The following is a 27,682-nucleotide window of genomic DNA, read 5'->3' as shown; positions in this document are numbered from 1 at the left end:
TTGTATATCGAGAAAACCTTCAATATTTCTTTCACTTTAATTTCATAAAGTTAAACCTCATGTGTTAGTTCAAATGCACATACAATGAAATACTTCAAGTCTCTTGCTTCTTGTAATTTTAATGTTTATTGCTTACAGAAAATGATGTTCGTTCTGTGGAATACATATTTGGGTCAAGCAGACTCTGGAAAAAACTAAATATAATGGTGCTTTGGGCGCTGTACAGGGTCCAGCTGCAGTCCAGTTTTTAAATTGCAGCCCTGAGCAGCCCCTGCAGTTACACAGCGATGACTCACTCAGTATTGAATGGTTAATTTTGAAACACTCCCACAGGCAGTAAGATATTTTTTGACTATTTTGTGAGATTTGAAATGTTATGTCATGTGGCTCAATATATTCACAGGCCCATCATTGGGCCTGTGAATGATGGGCCTTCAAAATCAAAAAACTTCAAAATCAACTTCAGTTGATTTTGAAGTTGGCTAAACAGTAGCTAGTTAGCCTGCAGCTTTTTTTTTCCTGACTGTTGATATTGCAAAATCTACTTAGTTTCACAAAAATATTTCAATTACTTTGAAACGTTTATGTCATCGATACAGTTAGGATTTCTGTTTAGTCATTTTAAGAGCGCAAACTGTTAAATAATTTGCACATTTCTTATGGTAGCCCCTTTTCTGAGATTTTCTGTATTTGTGGAAATCGGTGCTGTGTGGAAACGATTTTGTTGACACCACATCTGTTAAAAGCAACAGATCCTGAAGGAGAAGAAAGGCAAACCAGACAGTGAACTGTGCAAAGGATGTAATAGCCACTTAGTGCAAGTCACGTTACAAACATTCATTTTAATGCTGCCAGAAAACAGTGACAGTATTGTTCTTATAAATCCATCTGAAAAGCATTCTTTCTTTACAGTAAAAGTTAAAAGTCAGGTTAGACAGAGTTTTTCATATTGATCCCATATTTTCATTGAACAATGTACAAGCACTCACCTGCACACAAAAACAAAGCCATTGACAAGTTAACTTATTTTTGATTGGAGTTACAGCAAAAAGGACTGGTCACAGTCACATACACAACGCATTAACTGGATATACTGTCTCAGCTTGAATTCACTGTCGCTCAGGAGATGAAGCTGAAAAACCTTTACTCATACGTACACAAAATGGTGTTTTGAATTACCGGTTTTGAAAAGCTGTTTCGGACTAGAGCTATCAAAGCAATAAGACTGTAATAGAAGCAACATACATAAGATTTTTTTTAATTTTTTTTTTATAAATTCACAGTTTGGGATCAATAAACATTATCTTTGTATTTCCCAGCAGTTAAAATAAAGAATAAAGATATGCCGAATTGTTTATTGAACCTTTCCAGTTGTCTGTACTGACGGTATACATGAAGTTAAGACATCACAGCCAACAATGCAAAAGAGCGAAGTGACTCTATTAGAGCAAGCAGGACTTCCTTCACTGCTGAAGCAGAGCTGCAGGCCAGTCTCCTCCATGCCGTGTTGTACTGACGCAGTGATTCATGCTAAATGCTGAGAGGACAAACTGTCCAGTAGCTTTCAGTAGGTTATATGTTTTTATATTAAAATGCTTCTTTTATTGGTCTTATGCAATGTTCAGATTTCTGAAACTGGATTTTTGGGTTTTCATTCGCTGTATAAAGCCATAAAGTTTCTAATTACCAAAAATATACCGTCTAGGAGCAGTGAAAGCACATAATATGTCATTTTCAGTGTTGTACTGGAACAGCTGCTGCAAATAATTTCTTGATAATACAAACATTTCATCGAGATCCATCTATTAATAAGACTAGCATGTAAGAGTCTTCCAATTTGACTGGTGTAACTTGTGATAATAATAATCGAACAGTAAAATAAAGAAGCATGGATACATGCATGACTACCAGGACAACACAGTGGAGTATTTGGGGTTGTTCTAAGCGTTGACATCTTTAATATTAAACAGAGGAAATGTAGAAAATGTAACCACCTCTTTTTTTTCTTTTTCTTTTTTTTTTTTAGTAAAATTGCAGACCACAAATCCCCCAAATTTGGCAATAAAAAAAGTCTAGCATGCTCTTTAGGTTCGTTTTGATCATTACTAATTTGTTTATGAGATACTCTGGAGTTATGAGAAAATGTGCAATCAGTGTCATTTTTCTTGAATAAGGCAGCATCCAGTTTATGTTGGTTTTAAATAGACATGACTGATTTTGATTAATTCTTTATCTATGATGATAAATTGACTATAAAAACATTGTAACAAGTAACTCCCTTTGCTATATATTTAAACATACAGTACATATAAATGTTTGTATAAATAAAAAATACTTAAAAAAAACATCCATAAAATGCAAACATTTAGATAAAATACTGTTCCCCCCACATTGTGCTTTCACGTGCAACTTAAACAATCTTTAATCTCACAATTTCACCATGATCTCTGTACTGATGACTGTCTGTGCAGGTTAGGTATTGCAGTATCAAATGGCTTTTATTATATGCTTCCTTATAGCATAACACTTAAAATATAACTACTAAGTTGGGACATTTCTTTACCCCTTAACAGCACCTGATAATCCAACGTTTTCAAATAAGTGTGCCAAAGTGTCCCAGCGAGTCAGAAGGTCACTAAGAAAGAACCCTGAAACACAACACAGAGGTTAAGCAAGCTTTGTAGGCATCTGCTTGTCATTTACATTAAAGTCCTAAAAGGCTGAGTTTGACAAAAGTGCAGTTTATTGAAGTAAGCGTCACTTATTAACAGACACTTATTAACTCTTATTAACAGAGACCAGATGCCATGGCACTGGTGTCGAGGTGCTTAGATGGGATGTTTACTTCAGCACATTAAGGTTGACTGTCACATGTTCAAATTCAACATGTTCAGTAATTCTCATTCAAATAAATCTTTGTTCCTCATATTTATGTATTCCTCAGTGTAAATATGGCCACTATGCTCCATCCTTGTCTTATGTGGTGCTGTCAAATCGATCTGTAAAATAAGCTAAAAAGTTAGTCTGAAATACTATTTGCAGTTGTCTTTTAAATATATTAAAACATGTGTGCAGAAACACAAACACATTAAAATACTTTTTCTTCTTCTTAGGTAACGGGAAACTCTTCAGCATCACAAAAGTGGCTTGACTGTAATCCTGTCTTGTGTTACCATAAGCGCCTCCCAGTGTAGTTAATGGGAGCTGTGGGCATCTGCAAGAGATACGGGAATATTTAGGAACATATTTACAGATTTAAGGATGTAGAGTGTGTGTGCCTGTCGATACTTACAGTACCGCCGCCGTTCATGACCAAAGCCATCTCAGTCGGTTGGTAGACATGGCCTCTGAAGGCGATGCCTGGGCGCATGCTGCCATGGCTGCTGTGGTACGTCCCACTTCGGACAGCTGCAAGAACAGTCGATGCAAAACATGCAAAAAAAAAAGTTATCAGTGTGGCAGAGTCTACATGTTATGTTTCTAAAATCTCCTCAAACACACCTGAACAGCAGGATGTATTTGAGTCGTACGTGTAAGGCATGACTCTTCGTGAACACACTTGGTTTTGAATGGGTGAATAAATGGAATGAAATGCTCAAGTAACAGTCACCGATTTTCCAAATTAAGTTTTTTCCTACATAAAACTTATGAAACCATAAATTTTCATAACTTGTGGTTATGAAAACCAAATTCATAACCGTAACCGCAAATGTCTTTATAAATTTTACTACGTGAGGGAAAATCAAAAAGGACTGAATAAATGCAGACATTTCAAAAATCTTCCTTCATAGTTTGTGCCGTAATGAAATGTTGACCATTACCCTGCGAGGACCACAAAAAAAAAAAAAACAATTTCACATGAAGCTTTCCTTATGGTGGATTAGTCAGCTGAGGACCATAGATCATGGAGGAAGCCATTTTATTTTCTCATTTGCCTCTGCTAACAGCCTTTTCTTTCTTGCCCTTTTGCATTTTTATTTGTTTTTTTTTTTACTGACTAAGTAACACTTTCCTTAACATGTACTGGCAATACCAACAACAGGGATGACTAACCAGAACAAGTGTCATTTAACTAGATACCCATTAGCATAGCTATAGTGGTTAGTTTATGCTTTTTCCAATAAAAAATTATAACAAACAAACGAAAAAGAAAATTTAACATATTAGCTGCAGTCTTTGCTAATTTTACTGTTAAACTGATCAAAATGATGAATCGTGTGAACACAAAGATTCACTTTGCCTTTATGACCTGGGTTTTTCTGCATTTGTTCTTCAAAGCAGCCGCGTGACTCTGGGCTGTATCATCAAAATGAACTTTCAACACATTTTACATTTAAGCACATCAGTAAGACAGCACAATATCACTTTTTAAAACAACTGCCTGCTGGATGGCATGCAGCCTAAGCGGCCATTGTTTCAGCCCCTGTTTCTGAATCACTGTGCTGCTTTAAGAATAACTGTGCGTGAGAAACAGCTTCTTCAGAAATTCAGCAGTACTGAAACGATACAGAAGAGACGGTTGAGAGGAAACAAACAGATGGTTGCTGCTGAATCCGTTTTGCAGTAGGTAATTTGGAGCCCCTCTAAAGTCTTGTATGTTTTTCTGTTTTATCAATTCACTCTCCGTCTGGAACGGCTGCTCACTGGCAATGCCTACAGATACAGCGGTCTCCAAGGCAACGTTGATATTTTATGTCATTACTGTAACAAAAGAAAAGTGTTTTCAGCAGAGTTGGAACAGCACCATAAAACATACCTGGCTTGAGTTTCGGATCTGTTATCACAAAGATAGAAATGAAAATTATATACAATTTGTACACATCTAAACTGTGCTGTTTTTTATTTTAAGAAGCTTAATCAATAATGAAAGGAAGTAAAACTCCAGTTTTACATCTTATTTTTTAAGATATGTAAAGGAGACTTTAAACTTGGGAACAAATTAAAAAGAAAGGATTCTGCTGACAGTAAAACATTTCTATATTTTAAAATGTGCTGCATCACCTTTTAACTCTATCAGGGACTTGGTTGTATGTTGCTCCTGTAATTAACTCTGATTCCTAAATATCACTGTATGCCAGCAGCTTCCTGCAGAATGCATGTCAACTTTGCAGTCTACATTATGTCTTATCAAAGATCAACTCCTGATATGTGCAGCTGGGTTCAGAAAAATGTAGCGATTAGTTGAAAAGGAATGACTCACAAATTTCCGTCTTGTAAAGGCTGGTGGATATTCAGACATTTCATGAGACTTAATTGTTTTTTTTGTTTTGTGCAGCAGGTACTTATCCTTGCAGCCCCAGCCACACCTCCTTCCCCACGACCCTGGCAAAATAAGCGGTTTCACAAGATGGGCGGTTTGATTTACACAAAGCCACAACAAAGGAGATATTCAAACCTTGATGTGACTCAGATTGAAATGTGTGGGGTTTTTTTTTGCACCATTATTGAAAACTTGGATGCCGTCTAAATTATGTAAATGTACCAGATTGGGGGACTATCCATTTATATATTCCACGTTCCCTGTATTCACACATTTACAATAAATATATTATAAATATGTATGAAGGAGGCTTTCACATCAATTTATAACTATACTCGTAGATGTTTATATTTGCAGTAAAATAAGTGATTGTCATAATGTGTGTTGATGGTGGATCCAAATGCAGTAAGGCAGAGACAGTGGGTAGTTTGAAGTGATGAATATTTAATGGACAAAACAATGATAAAAAAACTTACAGGCAGCCAGGGTTGAACATAAAACACAGGAACTAGGAACAAAAAAGCATTATGGAGAACACAGGGATCCAGGGTAGAACAAAAAACAGAGGAGCCAGGAACAAACAAACAAACAAAAAAACCCAGCAAGATGAACAGGGAAGCAACGGGATATAATGGGAGGAATCAGCAAGGAATCGGAGCAGGAGATGTGTTTAAATACTGTGATGCTGAATGCTCACAATATTTAAACTGTTTCTGTTTCATAAAACAGAAACCAGGCTGATGTAATTAAAGAAAGAGACTAAGGAGCACAGAATAACAATAAAACTAGAATCAATAAATCAAATCCCAAAACATCATAGGCCCTGACAGTGATGTCAGTTTCATAATCCAATCCAAATTGGTCCAAAGTAAGTAGATAAATTCCTTCAGAGATTCCCAATTGATTTTTGATAAATGTCTGAAGGTGGCTTTATAGGTATAATTTCACTATTTGTCATTAGCAGGGCGTACATCATTTGTTTTTTTTTTAAACTAGATTTTAAAAAATTCTCTGCCAAATGTGAAACGTCAAACAACATTGTGGCTTTGGTCATGGTTTTCACCTGGAAGAGTTGTGAACTTACTGTAGTTTTGCCTTTCAAGATTTTACCTAATTGTTGAACTGACATATAAACATAGCATTGCCTGTCCACTAGGTGGCACAACAGTAAGATTATTACATTATTGATGGCTAATAATTCATAATGACTTGCTAAGTTTAAACATAGGAGGAGTCTCTGCTTTTCTTTGGCTGCCAGCTTTATTGATTTTCTTGAACTGTTAATTTAAGATCAAAACAAGACACACCTATGATCTAAACTTTATACAATTAGATAAGTTATATTGACTTCACAAATATAATATGCAATATACAAAACAATCTGTTTATTACATTATTGATTTATTATTGTGTTGAACACGAGCAGCAGAGCTGACATTTCACATGCATGAACTTTTTTCCACCTCAGAGGTGTGAAACTTCAGTCCTCAGGCGATTTAACTTCTGAATGCATTTGTGGTCTAACACACCTGAAACAAATTAACAAATTTCTTATTCATAAAACTCCCCTTCTTAGTTGTAGAAATAGTTTGTAAAGCAGCTTGTGGTAGCATCTTTATTTTAATTACATTAATGATTAGCATTTAAAACTTGGAGCGATTACTAATAAAAATAAATGTTTGACTACAATATGCTCCTGATGTTTTTTTTCTTAAAAAATTGAAATGTAGTCAGGCAGAACTGATGCTAATGCTAATGTGACAAATACACCACAATCTCCCTGCTTCTATGAATTTATGACAGAAATGTTTAAGTGGAAAGAGAAAGACATTTTTTCAGGCGAATGTTTTAGGTTCATGTACATTAATATAGTTTAATGAAGATTATGAATGCATTGCTGCTGCGTTTCTTGAACACAAACTTGAAAATAAGTAAAGATCGATGTTGTTTTCCTTCTTAATTTGATATTCTCCGTTAAAAGCTGGTAGATTAAATTGCTGCTCCATTTATTTATTGCTAGCGGGAACCACGCTGTTGGAAATGCTACTTGGTGTTAACATCTTCCTCCCTGTGAGGATGAGTGTTATTTTTAGAAGTCCATTGTGTTGGTTTGCACTTGTTGTGTAAGGTCTATTTTTAGGCAGTTTGGACCAATAATTGCTAGAGGTGTTGAACTGGATATAATTAATTTTATCCACTTAGCTTTTAATGTTTGGTTTTCACATTCTGCAAGGAAAACTGTTGACCCCACCCAATTGTCAATCTACCGATGCTATAGGTTTGATCATATAATTGTCTGAAAATGTCATACCTTTTCAAAATTACTTACTCCTGCTATTTTAAAGAGAAGCTGCATTGGGTGACTGTTTTCACTGCGTTCACTTTTCTTTAGATTGTATGACTCAGTGGTTTCATAGCTTACTGTAAAACTTCTTTCAGATATTTTTTTATTAATTAAATGATTTCATTATTTGAATGATTCCATTACTTCCACCGAGCTCTGTAGAAATCTGTTTATAATTCACTTATTCAATTACACAAGTGGCAACAGGTACACATCTAAGATATGCTGGAAATTCCCTGGGGAGCATGACCACTGGCCACTGACATAACAAACAGAACCACAAGCACACATCGGGCTTACTTGCACTGTGCTCCTCCATTGAGAAGGCCTGGTTCTCTTGAAAAGACTGGTGAGAATGTGCGGGGTGATCATCTCCGAAATGAGGAGCAGGTGATGCGCGGCCGGTGTCGAAGAAATCTTGCGTGTCAGATTGTGTTGGATTTTGGAGACACAGGTGGGACTCTGGGATAGCGTGGAACAGCAGCAGGATCCAGCCCTGGATCACCAAGGCCACAGCCAGTGCAGGCTCATCCAATACTTTTGCATCCTTGTTTCCTCCTCTCTCTCTGCTCCCTTTCCCTCTCAACGCCTGGTTGCCGTAAAGGTAAAACCCCAGCCAGGCCACCCAAAGCAATGCGGACGCCAAACTGGACAGAAAGACCCAGACGGCATTACACTTCCATCGTCGCTTTTCAGTCTCTCCTTCTCTGTCTTCTTCTCTGCCATCTCCTCCATCTTCTCCGAACTCTCCTCCGCAGAGCACCACTCCGAGAGAGAGACCCATGGCTATGAGGAGCAGGCCCAGAGTGTAGCTGCACATCAGAGCAAAGTCTAAGGGAGGATACTCGCATGCTGGGTGACCCTCTCTCACGACAGTCAACAGAACCCATTCAGCAGAGATTATCCCCTGAACCAAAGCCAATGCCAGTCCCAGCGCTGCCAGCGTGCTCCCAGTGGGGCTTGACTTCCCAGCCACCAGCCTCCTGAGTCTCACACCTTGCACTAGTAAGCAGGAGAAGCAGAGGGCAAAGAGGGGTCCCCAAAAGGCCCTGCGGACCACACAGAGCACCTGGGTCTTCCCTACCAAGAAAGCCAGAGAGATGGTGAAGATCCCGAGGAGGGTCCCCAGGAGCAGGAGCAGAGGGCCGAGGCCAGAGCGCCTGGCTGGGTCAGAAACCCCACGCAGCTTGACGATGAGCAACACCGCAAGAACCAAAGAGGTGAGGCCGCCACTGCAGGCCACGGCCTCAAGGACGACGCCCCAGACCGCCTCTAGGTCACACAGCACTCTGTAGGGGGCTTCCACGCCCACGCTGCATCCTCGGGGAGGTGGGGGAGTGGGCTGAGACGAGCTGCAACTGATCAAAGTCAGGAGGCAGATGACAAAAGGGCTGACGGCCATCTTGGTGACAAACAGGGAAAAGAGAGACACAGTTAGAGCTAAATAAGCAACAAGTCATTTCATCCCTTCAGGTCTACGTCACGTGGTGTTACATGAGCACATCAGCTGCTCTTACATCTTCATTATGAGAAAAATGGTGAAAACAGCAATTTCTGCTTTTATTCCACAAGCCTCTTGTGTGATGTTGTTCAAACACACACACACATACACACACTCGCTCCACAGAATAGCACAGGTTTCAGCACTGGGCAATAGTTTCCATGGAAATGGGAAACAGCGTGGGCTGGTTACATTGCATACTGGGCTTTTCAGGAGTCGAGTTCAGTACCTAAAAGCACAGAACAACACAACATTCTGCACACACACACATACATACACAATAATTATTCACACTTGGATTGATTTAATGAATATAATGCATTCCCCAGCCCTTACCAAAGCATTAACATGCACCTTTAAATTAACTGTCATCTTGATACAGAAAGCTTGTACCAAAAAAACCCCAACTGTAAATCAGTGCTTTCTTATGGTTTCACATTTCATAGAAAGAAGTAAAACTCACCTCAGATGAATTCTTGACTTGAATTCTGGGTTACTCACAGTTCAGATATATCATCATTTCCCACAAATCATTATTTGACATGACTTAAGTCTCTGAGTGTTGTCAGATTCTCACTTAATGAAGTCCTTGAGGCAGCAGAAACAAATCGGTTTCCATTTTGTCGCTGTGTTTCCTTTCAGCTCTGACTGCTTAAAAGTACCACAGCACACTTTGAAAGACCTCGGGTGTCTTGCTGATGTAGTGACTTGTCCAGCTGCTCCGAGAAGAAGAAGAAGCCACAATTATGATGCATGCCTCGAGATTTCACACACCCACACGGTCAAATATATCTTCAGCCTCTTTCGCTCCTTTCTCTCTCACTCCCTCTGTCCTCATCTTTCTGTTCGTGCAGTCTGCATGTCTGAGTTGCTCTCTCTCTGTCTCTCTCTCTCCCAGCTTCACGCTGAATCTGCGGAGGTGTCAACAGAGCTAGAGAGAGAGAGCGATGCAGTCCCAGCTTACCTCTGCTCGCCCACGCACACGGGGCAGCGTGATTAGCTGTTGCACCTGTCTCACCAGGAAGAAAAGAGGAAATAGGCTCAGTACATAAGCATGGCAGTTCACAGCCTGTCCGGCATTAATCACTTTGTTTGCACATCTTGGTGTTATTTCATCTTGGCGTTATTTCCCGCCTTCATGCTCCCACATCTTCTACTTCTCAGTCCCTGCTAAACTATGGGGGATATTTGCTGATGAATGATGAATTGCCGTGTTATTAAGAACTGATCTGAAATGGAGATGAAGATGGGACGCATGCTGCAGAAAATGGGCATCTCGATTGAGAAAGAGCAGATGGTCGCTCTAAACACAGGTGAGCCTTTGGCCATGTGACCATCCCAGTAGAGAGTGTTGCATAACACCCTGGAAGACATGATTCAATTAAGTCTGTTAAGAGAGACGTAATCTCCAACCCCCTACATGTGGGGATAAAGAAGGACACAGGGAATGTCATGACAAGGATGCCGTCCATAAAGGCGTGTGAGACATTTTTGCACTGTTTTGTTGAGCCAGAAACCCAAAATCTGTCAATTTTAACTTTTTAACTCTTACAAGTAAGGTGTAACAATATATAAAACTCATGAGATGGGAAGAGACATGATATTGAGTTCGCAAGAACGAGATGAGTCAAAAGGGTAGGGGGTACCTTTCTATGAAGAAGGGTAGTATTTACTCGTGGAAAGATTGGGAACTGTAATTCAGCTCTCCATCCTGTGAAATAAAACTTTTTACTGTGCAAGGAAGCCTTCATGAATAAGCACAAAAAAAGAAATTTTTTTTTTCAGATTTCTTTTGAAATATTTTAGGATTTTGTTTAATTTTACATGGAAAGAGATTCATTTAAGTTTCTGAACAACTGTGAAATGTGCTATTTACAGTCAAAGAAATCTACTTTCGAAAACAAAACCGCATCCTCACCCACATCAAAGTATAAAACACACATGATACCACATTATAAATTTAAATGAGTATATTTGGTCTAAAAATTCAAAATTACATCTTGAAACTTAGAATTTGATTTAATCATGATATTTACTATTTAAATACAATGGCAATTGAGTAATAATTACTAAGTAAATGTTCACAGAATCATACGATATAAACTAACTGAATAATTTTAAAAGATTTGAACATATTACATTTTTATTAAAAACACAGTCATACAAATCTTTTCAAGAAATTTGGTTTTAAATATATTTTGATATGTTTAACACATTGGCTAATGCTCCAATTGTAAAATTATAAAATTATTTGTTCGTATAAATAAAAAAAAACCTGCTTTCAGTGTTTCAATAAAACATCAATATTTCAACAAAAGCAGTCTATTAAAGAGACATTCAATAACATGATGATGAGCAAAGCTTTGCTTTCACATTTAAATCTCCTGTATGTAATGTAACTTTCATTAAGAAGATATGTTTTTTACAATTTGCTAAAAGCGTCACTATGTTGTGATAGTAGAGTATAGCCTCCTTCCTGTGGTCCGTTTGTCATGCAGAAATACACTGTCAGAAGCAACCAATCAGAGCTAGAAGAAGCTTGTTAGCGCAGTCAATCATGCCTCTGTTCGCACTGCTCACAGCCTCCCTCTTACTCTTTGCTACACTACGGCTTCTCCCCATCAGCAGAGCCTACCATAAATGCTCAGGCTATTTAGCAAAGCCAAATATGATGACAGATAATTAGTTTTCCTGTAACTGTAAGTTGTTTTTCCCTTCTTATCAAGGCTTACACCATGCATCTTGTACACAAGCATGATTGACAGTGCTACGACCCTCCTCCTGGCTCTTATTAGCATATTTCTAGAGATAACAATACCCCATGGTATATTAAATTGTCACAAGATAGAGACAGTTTTTAAAGTGTCAAATACATTTTGATAAGTTTCCTACTGCAGCCTTTATTGTCAGAGAAAATAAAGGCTGCATTTAACTCCTGCTCTTGAGTTAAATGATCATACCCAGTTATAAAAATAACCCTTTAGCAATGAAACATAATTCAGAGTAAATCAGTACAAGTTCATGTCACGTTTTAACAGCTTAATAAAAGACATCAGGAAAACTGAATAAATGTATTTACAGTCCATCTTAATGGATGTCCAGCATACGTGTCAGGCACTGATGGATTTCACCTCCGTTTGTAGAGGTGCAGGACGTTGTTACACTGTGGGCAGGAATGCTGGACATCCTTGCAAGAATTCACGCAGAAGGGAATGAAACTGCACGGCCAGCAGCTGATGGGAAGCATAGGATAAAAAGAATAATAATGAATCATGAGAACAATAATATTTTGGTCATTAAATATTTGGTTCACCATGAGTTGTTTGCTGAGTTGTGGGGAAAAAAGTAGAATTCATACTTGAGCTTGAAGAGTTATTTAATTTTATTTTATAAATTAAGAGTTGATGCTGTACCAGGGCTTTATACTTAAGCGCCTCCATTTGTTCATAATTCTCTGCAAATCCGTGATTATGTGTAATGGCATATAAGTGCCTCTTGGGGGCAGTAGAATCATATGGGGATTTTTTTTTTTTTATCTGTCACTCCTGAATTCTCTGGTGACGTCGTTTGACGCCGTAGCTTTTTGTTGAGTACGGAAGTATGGCAACGGAAGCGCATTTACTGACCAACAACCACACCCAATCAGTTGTGCTTGCAATCTTGATAACCTAAGGACTAGACTTCAAACGAATCTTAAACGTAGTCTGCATAATTTACAGGAATATAAAAATAAGCGACCTGTCCAGAGTGTACCCTGCTAGAGATATGCACTAGCACCCCTCTTGACCTCATAGGACTAAGAGTGTAGGATAATGGATGGAAAAATAAACAGTTTTGACTCAAGCATGAATTACCCAGAAAAACTTTCCATTTTTAATATTTTCTACAAACTGCCATTCAGTTTGCTCTTGGAAGTTCTTTACATCTGGGGGTAATTGATGATAAAATGAAATACATGAACTGTGGGAGGAAGCAGTGCAACCAGTCAAACCAGCAGAAACCTAAAGCAGATTAGACTGAAGTAACTTCACTTTGTGGCAAAAAAAAAAAAATGTTTTTAAAGGTGGTGATGCTCGATATTTTAAAGTTTATTAATTAGAATGTTGTTATTGTCCACATCGTATCCATGTTTATTTCAAGTTTTACAACTTTTATGTTTTATGACAGCTCAAACAGGCCCAGAATCATTCATTTTCTTGGACCATCATTAGTTTGTAAAGAACCCACCACCTGACATTGTGTGTATTTCTATGTGGTAGTTTATACTCACAAAAACAAAAACAGCACTCCAAAAATGATCCAGGTTAGCATGCCCACTTTGTATTCAACCGAAGTCACAACAGTGTTCTTGCAATGCGGACAAAGCATACTTCCAGCAACGTCAGTAGGCAAGCGTTGCACCAAGAACACCTGGTTACCTGTCAAGCACACTTTGTTAAAACACAAAGTCGATATATATATGACGGATTGGACATATTGTGACTACCATTGGACCCACATGCGCCATTGCTATACATTGAGACGGTAACACTGATGGTTGGGGAGATCACATGCTGCAAACAGTATAACGCAAAATATTTCAAAACGGGTTTGCAGTGTTTTGCTATTAATTGTCAACACTACGACAAGATGCGGTTTGTAGCCACAGGAAAACATTGACAGACAGAGCTGGTTTAGCCACAGTGTCAATGATTCCTTCACAGTTTTAAGTTTTCAAATTCTTTTAAAAAAAGCAAATCTGCTGGGTCCTTGTGGCTGGATTATTCTATCAAGGCATATATTTTTGAGCGGATCCAAATGCAGCAGGCGTGGAACGTTGAGTTCATCTTAATGAAAAGATGAACCAACTTACAGAAAAATCTAAAAGGGCAAAAAGGAACACAAGCATGGAAATCTGGGGGGAAAACGACACCAGGGAACAGATGGGAAAAATAACCGGAGAAGACAGGAGAATCCGGCACGGAGTGACAGAGAATAAGGTGCTTAAATACTTGGGAGGTTGAATGCTGAACAAAAGACCTGGGCTGAAAAGCTAACATATTGCAGGTGTGAGGGGAGAGAGGAGGAGGCAGACTGAGGAGAGGGAGAGAAAAAGTGCCACAGGCGACAAGGGAGAGTACACATTGACTTGGAAATAACTATAACACTAAAGAATGACTAGACCAATGAAACATAAAATAGAATCACTAAGCAAGAACTGATCTGGAAATGGAAGCAAGGCATATCTAAAAGACAAAACTAAGGGACACAAAAAATGACAAAATCCCAAACCAAACTTCCCCAGATTAAAACGAAAACATGTTTTTAAAAATCACAACAGTGGAAATTTTCTCAGCTTTAATTTAAGCCATATTTGATAGAAATCAGATGGAAAATAAGGGCAATATTTTCCAGCTTGTGACAGATTCATGGTCATCCCACATCATAACAGCATGATTTGGTTCACATGACGCAATGCAAAGTAATGTGAGAGTAATGTAGTCTGCGGGTGCACATCACAACCAATAGACACTGTCCAATCCAGTAATATATTGTTAAGACCCATCACCATCTCTGAAACACTAGCATACATATTGTAAACTTTAATCAAATTTTCAGTAATGAGAAACAAATCTGACAAACGATAGACTCACCTGAGTGAAGATGCTGATTTTGTTGTATTGTGGCAATATTCTGCACAACTGGTTGCTGAGCTAGACACATAAAAACATTGAACTTGGAGTGAACAGAATGAAATTTAAACTAATCAAAAGATTACAGCATAAACATATATGAAGATACACAATAACTTAGTTTTCCCTTATGATCATGCAGGTTCATTGACACTGATATGGTCTTTGATCTCTTACCAGGTTGGGGATATTGCTGAACTCCAGGTTGGGGATATTGCTGAACTCCAGGTTGGGGGTATTGCTGAGCTCCAGGTTGGGGGTATTGCTGAACTCCAGATTGGGGGTATTGTTGAGCTCCAGGTTGGGGGTATTGTTGAGCTCCAGGTTGGGGGTATTGCTGAGCTCCAGGTTGGGGGTATTGCTGAGCTCCAGATTGGGGGTATTGTTGAGCTCCAGGTTGGGGGTATTGCTGAGCTCCAGGTTGGGGGTATTGCTGAGCTCCAGGTTGGGGGTATTGCTGAGCTCCAGGTTGGGGGTATTGCTGAGGAACAGGCTGTGCGCTTTGCTGACCAACAGGCTGAGGATTCTGCTGATTAACATCCTGGGAATGTTCCTGATGAACAGACTTGGACACTGGCTGGTTGTCGTACTGAGCATTATTCTGAGCAGCAGGATGACCAACAGGATTAGGCTGACTGGTGAGCACACTGGGGTCCAAAGGCGGGCCAGGATATGGTGGCGCTGGGATATCTGGAATTTCTGAAGTACCTTCAGTATCTGGAGGAGGTCCGTTACCTTTTTCCATTTTATCTGTCAAAAAAGTAAAACAAATATGATTGCAAAGCGTAAAATATCAAATATGTCCAGCGGTTCTTCTGATTCCTTTCATTGAAGAAGCAGAAGTAAACTGTGACACCAAGCTTGTCAAAAGCTAAAGATAAATAGAGGGCTTGACTGCAGCATGGAGGAATGCACGAAAAGTTGTCTATCAGGTTGGGGCATTTAAAAGTAATGCTTGACTTCTTTCCAAAACAAAACTCATTGTGTACGTAACACGGCATAAGGTCACATTCACTCTGTAAGAGTATCATCTGACAAAAATAGGCCATGAGACAAATATTTAAACTGAGCAGGTAAAATTATTTGCTGTGTCATTTTAATGTATTTTAACAAATGGTTTTTTGAGTCACCTACAATACAACAACAAATTTTAGTAAAACGTGTAGTGGTTTTATGTGGTCGAACAACAAAATGTAGAGGAATGAAGTGTGACATAAGGTAGCATAAATAAGTAGGAAAAAGACCTGATTGTAAACTTTTGTAGGATAAAAAAGCGTAAAAGGCCCTTGTGTAGCTTCTCTCTCGGTCTCTCATGGAGAAAGTATGTAATATCCCTTCAAATTCCTCATCAAGAAACAGAAGGAATGTGGTACATGTGTAAATGTTCTCAGATCAGGCCATCCTTACAAACTGTCACTATAAGAAGGAAACTACTGAAAGTGGCCACCAGAACTCCTTTGACTAAGCTGAAGAAGTTAAAAACTTCAGCAGTCAAGATGGAAGAGATTAAGCATACATTGCCTCGGGTTGGTTCTTTACCAGTCAAAGCTTTATGGGAGTTTGGCAATGAGAATTCCCCCGTTGAGGAAAACTCACATCAAGACTCAAGGAGACTCCAAGATTAAGTGAATGAGCAGGACCTTGAAGACCTGTAGAGGTAGAAGATTTAAAAAAATAAGTCCAGCAAAATATAGGGAAATCTTGGGGCACAATTTGTTTCCATCTGCAAGAGAACTGTGACTTCAGAGAATTTTTTTTAAGCAAGACTACAAACTGAGGCATTCAGTTGAAGCTATACAGAAGTGATTTGAAGACAACAAGGCAGACATTCTGAAATGGCCCAGTCAAAGCCATACATAAATTATGGCAGGACTTTTGCTGTTGATTGTTGACAAACAGCACCCCTTCCAATCTTTGTGACAGTGGACAGAGCCAGAATGTCGTTTTTGGATTCTTTGGGTATGAAACAGAGGCTTTCCACTCGGCTTAACCAGTTCAGCAGGTGAAATGCTGACTCATCGGTAGGCCCCAGCAGGATGCTTGTTAGCTGAGTCATTTTAACCATTGTTCTTTGTCACCACAGCTATTTCCGTCCATTTTGATGACGTCAACAAAAAGGGAACAGTGTGTTTTGGACACGTAAATCTTACCACAATCAGTAGAATCCAGTCAATCCCCATCACCCTTCACCTGGATCCGAACCCGTCAAACATTTCAATAAATATTGATTTAGTTGTGTTGGGCATTGCCTCTCAAAACTATTCACACCGCTTGAACCGTTTTGCCTTTAAAGATTCTATTAAATTAATACTGGGTAGTGTTTAATTTTAAGGTGGAAGGAAAATGCATAATTTTAAATAGTATTTGGCGAATAAGCATATATTGAATTAATTTTACTCTGATGCACTTGGTATTTCTGTACTCTCTTGTTTTCTTTTTTCTTGATGTTTCCAGAGTTGGGCATAACAGCGACATTGATTATAATGGTTGTCCTCTGCTTTTAATTAATGATCGCCATGTTCAGTTCATTTAACATGACCAATTTGTCAGCTTTTGTTTGGAAGTCCCTCTTGATCTTAAGTCTGGTATTTTCTACCACCTTGGGAAGTGAGTCTCTGTGCGGATAGGTCTTAATCAGGCTTGCACTTCTGGACATTGAAATTCTACAACATTCTTCCTTGTAAAGCTTGTTCATTTTTCATGTTTTTTAAAATCATATGCTATTTATTAAATTGTAAAATGTCACAGTTCCAAACTCTATCCCAGATTATATCTAGAAACACTGGACGGGCCGTTTCAATGGCAACGCAAACATTTACCATAAACAGCAGCTGTGACTGTATTAGCACTGAAGCAACTTAAAGCTTGGTAGACCCAGCTTTTATTTTGGCAGTCCACTTCCACTTAACAAAACAAGAGAATACTTAGCTGTGAGCAAAAACATTTAGTCTGCAGCCGAATGTTTGGTTTGTGAACTAAATATTTATAAATGTTGGAACTGTGACATTTGGAAATATATGCATAACATAGTGAAAATATGTCTTTGATAAAATGGAGCCCAATTTATTTTATTAGACTAAATAACCTAAAATATTGCTGTCATTTTTTTCAGTGTGTAACTTTACAAACAACATGGAGATGTTGCCAAAACTTGGATGTACATTTTTATTACGAAGTGGATGCAAAGGACGCAGGTGATTACACATAATGAAAAGGAAAGCAAGTTAAAACATCCCTAACAGCCTGAGTTTGCAGACCTTGTTTAACCTGTCCCCCACCTATTTTATGAAAAGCTTATGCACTGCAATCTGCTTTCAGACTACAACTGAATCTTCTCCACACTGAAAGGGTTTTAGTCCTTCAGGATTTGTTCCATATACAACATAGGCATTTCTCTTTCACAATGATAAATGACACGTGTTCTAGCGTTATACTTGTAGGAAATATGCGCCTGCTTTAACTTCATGTTAAGCCATGCATGGTAATTTGTCTCAGTACCTCAATTCAAATTGTTACACATATACTGATGTTTTTAAAGCTTTATTTATGTTCATTATGATGTTTTTCTGCTTACAGCTTATGAGAACATAATAAGCTAAGAATAAAACATGAAACAAATAAAACATTTACAGACATGAGAACTTATGCCCACTAGATGTTTAAAGATTAATTTCAAAAGTTACCTTTCATCTGTATGCCGTAATAAATATTAATAGAAAGGTTTTCCAGATACAACTGAGAATTTTTGACTTATTGTTAGAACCTGTGATTAAGTGATCGATTCACAGCACTATTGGTGTATTTATAGTACTAGAGCATTTATGTTCATGTCTTCTCTTAATCTGTATTTTCTAGGTTTTCTCACCTTTGGATGGATTTGCTGAATGTCTTGAAAGATGGTCAGGAGGAGTCACAACAACCAGAGCGTCCTATTTATCTGACACTGAGCAATGGTTAAGGCGAAACACACTCTGTTGATGTGTGCCAGCTAAAAGGTGGTGCAACGTAACAGGCATGCAGAAGTAGGTGTAGCTTCTTTAAAAATAACTTCAGCAAACATCCTGTGGCCAAGTGCAGCTTTATAAGAAGAAGTATAGACTGACTCTTAGTTTACTTTTGTTTTTTTTTGTTGACAATTTGTATGGGGAAAAACAATGTTGATCAAAATTTTAAAAATGGCAAAATAGTTAGATGTATTTGAACCTTGTTACAACATGTTGGATGCAATTAAAAAAAACAAGACAAAGAGATAAAAATCAATAAACGACCATTTATTTAAAGACATTTACACTTAATCAAGGTTCCCACAGATGATTTAAGGATTAGGGCAATTAGGATGGGAATGAATTAGAAAACAGAACTAAAAGTGTAAAGAACGTTCTCACCATTAGAGTTTAGAAAAATTCAGCATGGTCCAAGCCCAAAGTAAACTTTGCATATTATTGCAAAGTCAGACTTCTAACTATCAGCTTAACTTTTTTGGGAGGATTTATGGGGAAATCAGGAACCTTCATGCAGAAACTTTAGCAAAACACTGAGAAGTCTGAGTCTGTGGAAACTCAGCCTGATTAAATCTAAACCAGTTAAATCCTTTAATATAACCTTTTTTTTATATTTTTATTTTTTCTTCCTAAATATGTCTCTCAGTTGAAATCTATTCTTTATAGATATAGAAGACGGAGTTGGAAGACGTTAAACAAAAAGTTTAACGTCTTCCAACTCCGTTTTGTCGGTCCTGATCAATGTGATTGATAGGAGCCGAGCAGGTGGAAACACATGCACAGCGGGGAAACAGTGTGCTGCGCTTACAGTCTAACCTTTCTTTCTTTCATAATCAGGGTAAACTATTACTCTGCTATTTGTTATTTCTAATTGAAAGGTTAGCACAACTTTATGTAGTGCTTTTTGGTTTTCCTCTGTTCTCTATGTAGAATTATTAAACCACACCACTAAAGGCAAAGTCGGACCCAAACCTGGCTTGGGGAATAATCTCGCCCCAAGAACTCCTGAATTTCAGGTTGAGGTCAGATGGGACTTGAGCTGTAAATCTAAACTCTAGGTCCTTCCACTTTCAAAGACAGAACAGCTTTCTTCCTTTACCATCCTGGTGTCGTGAGAGCGTGAACCACTAACAGAAAAAGGCACAAAAGCTGCATTCGTGTTCACTTTCGTAAATGTCCGATCAGCTGATAAACAGCCAGTTTCAGTAAGGAAGTTTTCAAATAAACATAGCCTTCCTGCCCAGTGTTTTTTTTTTTTTTACTGCTATTAAAAAAGAGAAAGACATTTAATGCTAGCTTTGGACAAAACGTTTGGCTCTTTTCCTCCTTTTTCTTCCGAGTCCTTGGCGAGCGACGGCGTTCTCCGTGTGCGCCGTGCAGCGACCGCGTGCTGCCAAAACGAAACAACAACAAAGCGTGTTGACGTCACAGATCACAGAGTTTAATCTCATACAAAGCAATCGACAACAAAGCTGCAGAGGAACAGAGATATGCATTTTCTCATAAAAATAAAGACACACAAGGGGAAACGAACACGAAACAAAGACAAACAGCAAAGACGTCTTTGGAGAGAGAGCCAATGCAAAAAGCAAAAAAGTGGCAACTTTCTGCAAATTCAGTGGTGACACTAGATTTTATATTTAGTGAGTGTTTTTTCTATTTAATTTATGCATTCTAGGCGTTCCTCTTGTTGACCAACTGGAAGCTCCCAGAGAACTTGGAACTCCCCTCAATCTACGGCAAAGATCAAAGGGCCATCTGCCTTCTACCGAAACAAAAGAGCGGATAGCCGGCCCTGACCCCCTGTGGCTCCCACGGTCATTCTGAGTACAGAACGACCTGAGATACAATCTCACAGATACCTGAGAAATCTAAAATCTCTGTCTCCCAAGGAAACTGCTAATTTTATGACTTCGCCTGTGGCCTGGCCTCACAGTGGGGGTCCCATTGAGAGATCTCCCTTAATCTGCATTTGGTTCCTGTGTCTCTGAATGCTCAACAGAAAACTGTTCAAAATAAGAGTGTTCCATATATCTTTTAAGATTAACTGTATTAAGCACCAAAATAATCATATTTCCTTAACAGTCCCCCTTTTGAGATCTTCATCAAAGATCTCAATAAAAATTGAGTAAGCCTTCTAATCCAGAACCAAAACTATGTATTGAACTAATAAAAAAAACGAAAAAAAAACAAAAAATGAAAACCAAAAGAGTGACGTACCCTAATTATATCCAGTCCCCCTTTTTAAACAAAACCCAAGGGTAAGAAATACTTATCCTCACAAAAATAAAATCATAAAACAAAATTATCACAATAGAACCAAAAACACAGGACAAACAAAACCCAAAGTATAAAATGAAAAAAAAAAACAGGGACATACATAGAAAAAACTAGTAAGAAATGGTCTGCAACTGAAAAGACAACATTCAGCACAAAATTACAATCTGCCAAAAAATGAGAAACACACAAAGTTACAATCTGCTGCTCGTCCTTTTTCTGTTTTTTTTTTTTCAATGTCCGTCGATAGTCTCTCAAAAAACAAAATATGAAGTCTTCGTCAGGAAATGTTCAAAAAATGCGCGCAAAAAACGAAACGAAAGTCCTTTTCAGAGTTCGTAACGAACTAAAAACACGTAATAAAAAGTTAATGATGATCCTCTTGCAGCCTGATCTTCTTCGGTTTGAAACCTCAGGTTTCCACCTGAGCGTCCGTTGCTCACTGAAAATTGGATTATTATGCCAACATAACCGTGAGTTTCAAGGAGAAAGTGAAATCTCCTCGTGAGGAAAGTAAATCTTGTGTAACGACCTGTCACAAGTTATTAAACAGACTTTTTGTTTCAACATGAGTGTCAGTAGCATCAGAAACACAATTACAACATTCTTCAATATCATCTTCATTATTGTCAGCATAATCAAACGATGGTTTCACCTAAAAATAAATTTGTTTTGTTATCTTCCATCCAGGAAATTATTTTAATCCTTTTATCAAAGAACGCAGACTTTGAAGGAGATCACATCCGGAGGGCACCAGGAATCCAGCTTCAAAACTATAATGACAAGACAGAGATCAGATTTCATGCAAAGGCATCATTCATTTTGTGTATTCAACACAAACATCTTCAAGTCACTCCGTGTCTGAGTGAATCCTCCCCCGCTCGTGGCTCTGTGGCTGCTATCGTCGAAAAAAAGGTGGAACTGCTTCTCCAAGCAGTGGCACTCCCCCTCGAACAACAGCTTGTGTTGCAGAGTTCAGAGTCAGGCTTGGAGCTCAGAACTCCAAGCCAGTCTGTATGTAGTTAGCCATGAGCAACTCATCACGTAAAGCCTTATCTCCTACTTTGTCCAGTTCTGCTCATCAAGTGGTGGATGTGATCCCTTCAATTTACGTTGCTATTATTATATACTATAGCTCCAACCGATGAAAAATACCAAAACCCTGTAATCATTTGCTTCAAAAGACATGTTTCCAAAGTAACGTTTTCCCAGAATGTTAAACAAATGCAGATCTTTTCTTAAAGCAATCTTGTAAAAATAGGATCAAACAAACGAAACAAAACAAACACAAAAACCTAAAAATGTAGTTGTAAAGCTTACATTTACCACCAAAATGAATAACAATGTGAATTAAACAGTCCAGTTTAAATTACTTTCATAGAACAAACTAGATCCTACTGTTTATTTGTCTAAATGATTTTACATGCGTTCCTTAAACAAAATTCAAAAGAGTTAGACCTGGACAAATTATAATGTCAATGTATGCCTTAACAAATCCAAACATTTTCAAAATATACCAATTTTACCTAGGCTTTTACTTGTCGTCGAATTTAAAATTTAAAGTTTTATTCAAAATCGTTTTAAATGTTTGTAAATCAAAAAAATCAAAATCAAGTTTAGAAAAATCATTATAATCCCACCTATGTACTTTTCCTGATTAGTGATAACTTTAATCAAGAACAGATTCTTCAAAACATTTCTTAAAACATTCATGCTCCATTAAATTAATGCTCTGAAAATGGCTGACACAATAATATGTTAATTTCTATAATTATTTTCCCAAGTTAATTAACCAAAATATGCTTCATTATCACTATAAATGTATCTATTTTCTCAAAATATGTTAGCCCATTATCAGAACATCTTTCAATGGAGAACAACTCAAATCCATTCAAAATAAGCACTTATCAGACATATTCTTCAAAAGTTTTGTTTAAGTAATATAAGTGTTTCAGTAATCTAATTAAGTAATATAAAAATAACCCATAACATATTCTCCCTCTGTATGATACATTACTGGCTAATGTATCATCATTACCTAATATGTTAACTAACGATGTTGATGAAACAGGGTCATTATTGTACTGAGAAATTCTACCCAATACTGCCCCGTCCTAACAGGCAAACTGTCAAAACAAACAGAACAATTTATTATAGCATGCTTTAAACCTTCAAGATTACTATTTTCAAAAAACATTTCACATTACAGTTTTAAAACTCAGTATTCAATTTTACTGTTATGATTGTCAAATAAGTCATTTTACAAACTTCTCAAAAATTTTCACTAGCGTTTGACAAAACGTGTTTACCAATTAAGACTCAGTGAAGGTTATGCATAAACCAGGCAGAAAGACGTTGAAAAAGAAAAAATTCAAAATATATTCTTAAGAAAATCCAAAAATGATAAACTTTGACAAATACTGGTCAGAATATTACCAAATCAACAAATGAAAGAAATTAAACTGAAGACTGAATTTCCCCCTCCCCCTTTCGAACGGGTCAAGAGGAAACTGGTAACTCAAAAGAAAGAAATTAATTTGGGAGATTTACCAAAATATAAAGAACTGACATTTAAAATTAACTAAATGGGAGTCAAACTAATGAAAACAAATTTTAAAGAAAACGTTTCACTAAATCTAGGAAACCAAACTGCAGCAAAATCTTGTCTTATGTGATGAGAAAAGACTCTCTACAACTTCCTATAATCTATAATGTGAAACAATACCCTAAAATTTAAACAGCCGAATCTCTATGTTCCTTAGGAAAAAAGAAAAATTAAATCCTTTTGTACTGTTAGATTTCACAATTTAAATTTGAAAACCACTACACCAGTCTGAGCAATCTCTATCGTCAGAGCACAAAGCAAATCTATAACCCCACCATAAAACCCCTCCCTCACCTCTTGAAGGGAATGATTTTATGGCAGGAAAGAGAGTCGATAAGGATTTCAGGAGGAACTCCTAATTCTTTATTAGGCTGTGGCACTTGAATCATCAGATATGTTTTAGTTTCTTCTAATTTGAAAAAGATGAACTTAAAAATCTTTTGTCGTTCCACCACTAAAATTGTAACTTATATTCTGATATTATGTCAAAAGGTACTTTAAATGATGGGAGAGAAAATGATTTGCCTCACAGCTGCTTGTTCTTGTCTGTTGAGCTGCTGTGAGCAGAGGTTGCTTCGCACTTAAAGTTAGTGGTATGCAAAGAGGCTTCACATGTTAATTAGTTGAATCTAGTGGGGGTAGAAATTACAGCACAGCTGTAGCTTGTTCTCCCGTGCTGAACTTCTGTGAATGGGGTTATAACTCCTCCTTGGGCTCCATTCGTCTCATGTCTAAATAAACATACTTGTCGCTTCTTCTTGTTTTGTTCTATTTATTTATTTTTCTTAATTTTCTTATTTTATTTGCAGCCCTCTCGTCTGTCTATAGGCACTATTTAACCATCTCTTATTACAGTTTAATATTGATTCTCTACAATAATTCCATATAATCTTTTTATTCATTAACCAATAAGTTATTTCAAACTTAATGTTATCCTTCAACAACAAATTTGTATATTTTAGCAAACTTTTCTATATTTAATCAGTTTCTATTTAACAAGAGAGTTATTTCTAATTTATCCTGTCTGAATTATCAGTAAGTCCTGTAGATTTAATGATATTTTATCTATCTTAAAGTTTTGGACAGTTTTAAAAGGACTGATTGTGAAAATATCTAGAATCAGCTGCATGTTACAGTTTGTTGTTATCTGAACAATTCCTCTTACAGTTAGAGCCTGTTTCTCTAAAGATTTTTGATTTGTCTGTATCCTCTACCCATTTTAAAAGTCCCATTGTAGTAAATTGTATTACATTCTATCAACATTTTTATCTACTATTTTAGTGCATAATTCTATACACAGTTTTTATTTTATTTAGTTCTCTACCTAATCAGTCATGTATTTAGCTATTCATTCATTCACTTTATTTATGTATTTATCTATTAATTTGCCAAGAGAGCATTTCTAGAATCCTCTGTGACCTAATTTTCTTGGCCTATTCTTTATTTATTTATTTATTTATTTATTTATTTATTTAACCGTAGAACCCATAATTTATTTTCAATTTGTTCAGATGAATTATTTTATCAAGATTCTATCCTTTAATCACCTTCCAATCTTTACACTGCAGGTCACACTTACTGCTGTTATTGCTTAATTTTAATAATTTAGTCCAATTTAACACAGAGGATGTTTGTAAAAACTGGAAATTTTGCACCATAAAACAGCACTAAAAAGATTCTGTATTTATATGACATAAAATACCCAGTGGTATTTTATGTCCAATCACACACCCTCTCACACCAACATGAAATGTAACACAAACAAAAACACAAAGCACATTACAAAAAACACAGAACACAACACATCTGGCCAGGTTTATAGTCAGTCAGAATTTCATCAGTCCCCAAATGTCAGTCTGAGGTCATTATTCTATCAAATTTTACTGTAATTTATATCAAATTCACTGAAATTTATATCAAATTTACTGAAGCTTCAGAAATTGTCCAATGTTTTATTAATATATTTTCATGTGTCAATTTAATTAATTTTAAAGTCCAATTGTCAGGAACCTTTTAATTCCCCGTGCACGTTTAAAAGAGAGACATCTCAAAGTTATGTTAAAATCAAACCACAACCAATAATTTTGTTTTCTGGTACCAGTTCTATGTACTGAACTCCTATTTATTTTATTTATTTATTTATGTTTAAAACTAAACGACCACGTTTTCGCCATCGTTCTACTTTCCCCGTCAAGATTCTTCAACGAACCCCGACCATAAAATAGCGTATAGCACGTGTCGCAACTCAGTGTCCATAATAACTGCACAATAAAACGCAGCAAAAGCAACTCACATTCACGCAAACAGCGCTTTTCAAACACAGCGTTCCACACAAAGCAATTAACGCATACACACGCACAGACACACGCAAACACACAGACACACACACTTCTACGGCAGCCCGCACACAAATCACCACGCACAAAAAATACAGAGAACACAAACACAGTTACAAACAAACGTAAGAGACAAAGGGAAAAAATAAAAATAAAATGCCGGCTAAAAAATAAAAGATGCACCATATTAAAGTCTACCCCAGACTATTTTCACTTGATTCCTTAACAGTCTACCTCAGACTATTTCTCGAAAATCTAAAGCCTACCCCAGGCTATTTTAAATACACAATCGCTAAATTCCTTTCTTTAAGGAGCACAGTCATGAATCTCCAGGGAAAAAGAACATAAACTAAGAAAACCCAGCCTTTTTACGGCGGAGGCAGCGCAAAACCCTCCGTCTGAACCCGCCACGGTCCCCTGTTCTGCAAGTGTACCACACACTATTCGTCAAAGTCTACCACAGACAAACGTTCCAGCCTTTTAATTCAATTTAAAAATAAAGACACACAAGGGGAAACGAACACGAAACAAAGACAAACAGCAAAGACGTCTTTGGAGAGAGAGCCAATGCAAAAAGCAAAAAAGTGGCAACTTTCTGCAAATTCAGTGGTGACACTAGATTTTATATTTAGTGAGTGTTTTTTCTATTTAATTTATGCATTCTAGGCGTTCCTCTTGTTGACCAACTGGAAGCTCCCAGAGAACTTGGAACTCCCCTCAATCTACGGCAAAGATCAAAGGGCCATCTGCCTTCTACCGAAACAAAAGAGCGGATAGCCGGCCCTGACCCCCTGTGGCTCCCACGGTCATTCTGAGTACAGAACGACCTGAGATACAATCTCACAGATACCTGAGAAATCTAAAATCTCTGTCTCCCAAGGAAACTGCTAATTTTATGACTTCGCCTGTGGCCTGGCCTCACAGTGGGGGTCCCATTGAGAGATCTCCCTTAATCTGCATTTGGTTCCTGTGTCTCTGAATGCTCAACAGAAAACTGTTCAAAATAAGAGTGTTCCATATATCTTTTAAGATTAACTGTATTAAGCACCAAAATAATCATATTTCCTTAACACTGCTCTACTTACTTTGTTATGATCCACCAGTAAAAATGTGAGCATCTGTAATTTCTTTTCCTGAGACTTTGATTGCTGATTGTTGGAGGTGACCCGACCATCTTTGGAGAAAAGCTAGAAGGTGTTTTAGGAGGTTTTCGTCTGTGATGACTGTTGTTGCCATGCAGTGGTGGACAGCTTTAGTCCCGGGCTTCGATGTAGAAGACAAATCTTAACAGACTGAGAGTGTGTTTGTGTTTTGGCTCAGCTTATGGCTTGACAATAGCAATAACGTTTGCAACTACATTACCATTTTTGCCAGCTAATGTGTGCTCACTGCTATCCCTTTTACTATCCCTTTTACTTTAGGTATAATACCTAAAGTAAAAGGTATTATACCAAAACTTCCCATGTTTTGTGATCACTAAACTTTGTTTTATTTAGTGTTATTTTCCATATATTCATTTTCAGAGAACCTACGTGTTCAGAACAGAGCGGGTGTAATACCTGCATCTGACCACTTGATGGTGACATTCAGCCATATTGTAAAATTTTAGACGTCTCAGAAAACATCCCACTATTCATTTTCACTTGTTCATTTACTTTAAAATGTTGCAGACATAATTTTCCCCAT

At 37.4% G+C, this 27,682-nt stretch overlaps 2 protein-coding genes across 4 annotated transcripts; both read right to left on the bottom strand.

The window, feature by feature from the left end:
• Window positions 1–786: 786 nt before the first annotated feature.
• Window positions 787–10,010, bottom strand: LOC102228375 (G-protein coupled receptor family C group 5 member B-like). Its single transcript, XM_005805070.2, has 4 exons — window positions 9,569–10,010; window positions 7,905–9,006; window positions 3,293–3,408; window positions 787–3,214 (listed from the first exon to the last, which is right to left on the bottom strand). The coding sequence occupies exons 2-4, from the start codon at window positions 9,004–9,006 to the stop codon at window positions 3,170–3,172; spliced, it is 1,263 nt and encodes a 420-aa protein (XP_005805127.1). The 5' UTR covers window positions 9,569–10,010; the 3' UTR covers window positions 787–3,169.
• A 1,047-nt stretch (window positions 10,011–11,057) lies between these two features.
• On the bottom strand, window positions 11,058–18,730 carry LOC111608549 (small proline-rich protein 3-like). 3 transcript variants are annotated; one of them, XM_023333376.1, is made up of 6 exons: window positions 18,643–18,730; window positions 16,374–16,426; window positions 14,955–15,527; window positions 14,739–14,798; window positions 13,376–13,523; window positions 11,058–12,338 (listed from the first exon to the last, which is right to left on the bottom strand). In XM_023333376.1, exons 3-6 carry the CDS (start codon window positions 15,520–15,522, stop codon window positions 12,233–12,235), a joined length of 882 nt encoding a protein of 293 aa, XP_023189144.1. In that variant the 5' UTR covers window positions 15,523–15,527; window positions 16,374–16,426; window positions 18,643–18,730; the 3' UTR covers window positions 11,058–12,232. The 3 variants fall into 3 exon arrangements, with proteins under 3 accessions (XP_023189144.1, XP_023189143.1, XP_023189145.1); XM_023333375.1 differs by lacking the exon at window positions 16,374–16,426 and having other exon boundaries at window positions 18,643–18,723; XM_023333377.1 differs by lacking the exon at window positions 18,643–18,730 and having other exon boundaries at window positions 16,317–16,395.
• Window positions 18,731–27,682: the final 8,952 nt, after the last annotated feature.

The sequence above is a fragment of the Xiphophorus maculatus genome, chromosome 5, assembly GCF_002775205.1.
Source record: "Xiphophorus maculatus strain JP 163 A chromosome 5, X_maculatus-5.0-male, whole genome shotgun sequence".
In the NCBI taxonomy this organism is placed as follows: domain Eukaryota; kingdom Metazoa; phylum Chordata; class Actinopteri; order Cyprinodontiformes; family Poeciliidae; genus Xiphophorus; species Xiphophorus maculatus.
Note: the sequence above shows the minus strand (reverse complement) of the source record. Positions and strands in the feature narration are given on the sequence as shown.